We start from the raw sequence: 4,894 nt of genomic DNA, 5'->3' as shown, positions 1-4,894 counted from the left end.
GCCGCCACATGGGCACTCACAAAGTTTCTTCTTTCTCTCAAGGTGATCGCGTGGAACTCTGGGTAGACAAAGGAAACAATAAAAAATTTGACGAGCAAAGTTGATGTCCTCCAAAACTTATCGAGTTATGTCGCTGTGTTGTGACGTCATGGGCTCACCAAATTTGATAACTGTGCCGGACTAAGTATATTCTAGAAGTTTCGCAGTCTCTTAAGGTTAAATATAGTTACTGTGAACCTACTGGAACTTTTTTCGTTGCACTGAAGCTTTTATTTTTTTTTTCGGAGTATCTTTGAAGTGTTCCGTCATTTGCATGTAGGTGAAATTGAAACAAATTTAATAACTTCTTACTAATGCGCCTGGTCCGTGCAGCCACCACCGCGGGCCAATATTCCCTAGTACGCCTCGAACAAGCAAGGTTAGTAAGCAGTTTATTATATGGCACTCGGCAAACTTGTTCAATATGAATTTGCTGGCTTTCTCGAACAAACGTACGCGGCTCATGACCGTTTCCGTACAAACGGTCCTTATGGGATCGTATGGCAAAATAGGGACCAAACAAGAACCAATCAGAACGCTCGGGTTTGCCTTAAGACTCATTTGCCATATAACAACATGTATCATTAAAAAAGATTAAGTTTGTGCCCGAGCTAGTTAAGAGGCCCATCCAGCCGGAACTTAACCCGGTTTCCACTTAGAATGAGGCCACAAGAAAAGTTACTACCCCCTTGGACGGGATGCCAGTTAATCACAACGTTACCAGGTAACTCCTCAGCATTTTATCACTTCCCTGCAGGATAATTCATGATTGTGAGAATAAAGTGTTTTTCCTAAGAACACAACACAATGATACGGCACCCCCCTAATCAGTATATTTAATTGATCCAGTAAAATTACTCGGAATATAACAACTGCGGATTTGAAAACTTTATTAACGGTTTTGTGAAAACGGTTGACAAGGCAGGCCATCAAGTATCTCTTGAATTTGGATAAGGTTATAAATACATACAAATAAATACGAGGCATATACATGATATAATGATAAATACTGCAGCAGTTCTCAACAGCAGTTGCTGCTCGATATAATTATAGTCATTGTGTTCCTGACAGACTCTGGTACATACACGAGTCCAAACAGCTGGATTTTTAAGAGTTCTATGGTGCACATGAACAGGCTGTGTTATACGCGACTCCTTCCATTGTGAGGATATGGGACGGAACACATTTCCTCTGGTTGTTGTTGTTTGCCATCGAACTGAAACATGCAGTTTTGTAAGATGTTACTGTCTTACAAATGGGAACAGTTACTGTTTTGTTGCTTGGCAAAGTGAGTGACGCATGTGTACCAGTGTAACAACTGGGCTCGTCACCAGGGGACCTCTTCTGTCTCCATGCGGCAGCACCCAGCTTGGATTGGACTCCGCCATCTTTAATTCTGCGGACGATTTTGTTTAGTGCAGGTGCTCGACAATTTCCACGGTAGAGATAAATTGCGAGGATAACGACGAGAACCTAGAATATAGAGATCATTTGTCAAATTATTATTAACATCGTATAATCGAATTGACTTTGTTAAACTGCATCAGAATGAAAATCTTTAAAAAAGGCCTTTCTTGTTATTACATTTCAAGAATATTTCTAAATCATTCAACTAGAAAAGATCAGAAAGTCTGCCATGTTGCCAAGTAAAACCATGTAAAATAAAATACTAAACTGGGGAATTAAAAATAAAGAAATGGTGGAATTCCTATAAAAACGTTTTAAAATAGCCGTGGTTAACTTTTTTTACCTTGTAAACCTCCATAACTCAATTCCTTAGTATCTCTTGAATTCTTCTTGTTTCTTTTCTCTCTGAAGTTGATTTTGATGCCGAGTGATGTTTCTTCCTCTTTTATTCAGTTGAGTGTTCCTAATTTGGCGCTGAAGTAAATATCTATAATTGGGAAACTACCGCTTTTCCTCCTCAGTTTCTTCATCCGTTTTTCGACTCTGCTCAATGTTCCATCCCTTTTCCCGTTCTTTTAGTACAGTTTCGATGACGGATTAGAATTTCTTCTGATTGTCACTTGTTGAAACCTGTTTGGTTTGATTTGGTTTGAATTACAGTACTCTTTCCTTTCCTACAGCATGGAGAAATTCTACGTTAAATCGCACGAGGAATGAAAATCATGTTCACCCGCCTTTAGCATAGTTTTTTTCATTAATTTCACGTGAAATCCTGTTATTCTTGGCTGAAATATTGGAAAAAACTGTTTTCGTAGCACATTATTCCTGATATTTTATGAGCTACTATGAAGAGAAAAGGTTGTGTGATATCAAACTGATTTGAAGGAGTTTAACAAGAAACAGAAAGAATGTCCACCATTACATTATACTATCTTATACTATAACAGGTGAATGATAGAACGCTTGGAAGACATTGGCAATAATGATACCTCACGATCTTACGGGAAAATGATTACATCAGCACGAAAATGGACATATGTAACATGAATCGTTAATTAACATTCGATCGGTGATAAAAAGCAGAATCAATGATATTCACCAAAATAGTTCTCTTATGATTGATAATAAAACAGTGTCAAATAGATGAAATGCCATTTTCTGAAATAGCATGAGCTGAATATGAAAAGGGGAAAAAGAATCTTTTTGACAGGGAGCTAAACCACGTGTTCCAATAAGTTGATGTTTGGTTTTTTAGACTTCATTTTATTCCACGGGGGAGTTTCGAAAGTGTGACAAGTAAAAACTGGAAGACTTTGATAGTTTTTCCAACGAGAGAACTTCCTAAAAGTATGAAATATCGGCAGACGTAAATACAATTATAAGATGAAAAGTTGGAATACGATTGTAGTACGTGACAAATGATCTCTCTTTTTGGCATCCGTGACAGAACCTCTTTCGAAATCGTGTTTCCGTTTTCAATCATTTAAACCGGTTTCTAAATTTATTTCAGAATATATTTGGGGCAATCATTTTGTTTTAGAGGAACTCGTAGCCGCTTTCTCTCATATACCACTCCAAGTGCAGAACTCAATCGCTAATGCGCGTGCATTGCGTAAGGTGCAAGATTTTTCAGTTTCATAACATTTGTCAGAAATGATATTGATCTATAAGTGATCACCTTGCTCGTAAAATAAAACACTCGCTCGTAAAATGAAACACAGAGTTGAGCTTCAGTTAAACATTTTGTATCATTTTTTTTTTGCATTCAGTTCATGATTTCCCAGCGGCTGCCCTTTAATCTACTACGACTGTTCAACTAGTGAGTATGAAAGCAGTCCTGCGATATGGTTTGATTTAAATGATGAAGACAATTTAATCAGAGATTTATGTTACAGATTTTCGTTTTCGTGCAACTGAAATTACTTCCCTCGTAAGATTTAACAGCATCATTACTTCTAGTTTCTTGCAAGCTATTAAGGACACTAACCAGTGGGTTCATTTTTATTTAATTGATTATTGATTAGTTTAATTATTTCTATTATCCTAGATATGAACATAGTTACAATGTTTATCCGTTTGTTTTTGTTTCTATTTTTTTTGGTAATCGGACCTTTCAGCGTCACCACGTGCATATAAAAGCGAGTTTAGCGTCCCTACCATCAGTTCTTCACAATTTTTTGATTAGTCCTAGTGAACATTCGTTTTTCGTTTTGAACGTTTGACACAAGCGGGACCGATATTTTAGGATCGATCGTTCGTTCGTTCGATTGATTGATTGATTGCAAGATTAAAGATTCGTGCAAACCGTCAACTTTGGTCTATTTCAATATCGATCTGTAAAATAGCCCCAAACACTTCGTTAACCGCGTCGCGGAGCGACACCGCTTAAAATCCTATGAATTAGATTTTTTGGTCGCCGCAAGCGTTACACAAGCGTTACACAAGCGTTACACAAGCGTTACACAAGCGTTACACAAGCGTTACACAAGCGTTACACAAGCGTTACACAAGCGTTACACAAGCGTTACACAAGCGTTACACAAGCGTTACACAAGCGTTACACAAGCGTTACACAAGCGTTACACAAGCGTTACATCGTACTCTTGTTAACATCTGATGGCTAATTGTTGTGTTGGTAGTCGATTAGGTACCTCATGTAAAATTTAACCAAATCACATTGGTACCAGACCACCTAATTCTCTTGATGGTAACTACTAAATGTAATAACACAAAATGTCCAGAGTAATATTTTAAGTAATGAGTTATACGATGATCTAATGAAATGAGAAAGAAAACGGTGTTCCAAATTTTCAGTCAAGAACGGCAAACTTAAGAATTTGATACATCCTAAAGAGTATCTATACACCAAACAGCTTTCTAACTATAAAGCTGCTTCTACATATTATACGTAGGATCTGACTGAAAACATTAGTACTCACATTAGTCTTTAAATAGAACGATTTCATTCGCTGATCCCATAAACAGTTTTCAAATGAATCTTTTAGAACAGTTTACTGAATTTCTGTCATAAGATCATTCAGAGAAATTCTAATTCATCATCGAAACTGCGCTACAGCAACGTGACTCAGGATGAAACATTGAGTAGAACTGAATTGAAACGGTATTTCCCCAATTGAAGATATTTACTTCAGCGCCATATTAGGACCACTGAATTGTGAAAAGTGAAGAGACAAATTTCCCGGTATAAGAATCATTTTCAAAGAAAAAAAGAATCAAATAGGCAATTTGTGAAGAATCTTTACAAAAACAAAGGAGAAATAAAAAGAAATTGAGTTATGGAGGCTTACAACAAGCTAAAACAATTTACCCTAGCTCTTGCAAAACGTGTTTAGAAGAATTCCTTCTATTCTTCAATTTCATTCTTCAATTAGATCTTTTTCTAAATAGTTTTGCCGCAGACTTGATGATCATTTCTGGTTATATAATT

The 4,894-nt window shown here is 36.8% G+C and overlaps 1 protein-coding gene across 1 annotated transcript; it reads right to left on the bottom strand.

The window, feature by feature from the left end:
* Positions 1-1,096: 1,096 nt before the first annotated feature.
* LOC131791230 (uncharacterized) lies at positions 1,097-1,804 on the bottom strand. The gene is made up of 2 exons (XM_059108572.2): positions 1,790-1,804; positions 1,097-1,512 (listed from the first exon to the last, which is right to left on the bottom strand). The coding sequence occupies exons 1-2, from the start codon at positions 1,802-1,804 to the stop codon at positions 1,156-1,158; spliced, it is 372 nt and encodes a 123-aa protein (XP_058964555.1). The 3' UTR covers positions 1,097-1,155.
* Between the last annotated feature and the right edge of the window lie 3,090 nt (positions 1,805-4,894).

This window comes from Pocillopora verrucosa, chromosome 8, assembly GCF_036669915.1.
Source record: "Pocillopora verrucosa isolate sample1 chromosome 8, ASM3666991v2, whole genome shotgun sequence".
NCBI classification, from domain to species: domain Eukaryota; kingdom Metazoa; phylum Cnidaria; class Anthozoa; order Scleractinia; family Pocilloporidae; genus Pocillopora; species Pocillopora verrucosa.
The sequence above is the reverse complement of the archived record's forward strand: the minus strand, read 5'-3'. Positions and strand labels throughout refer to the sequence as shown.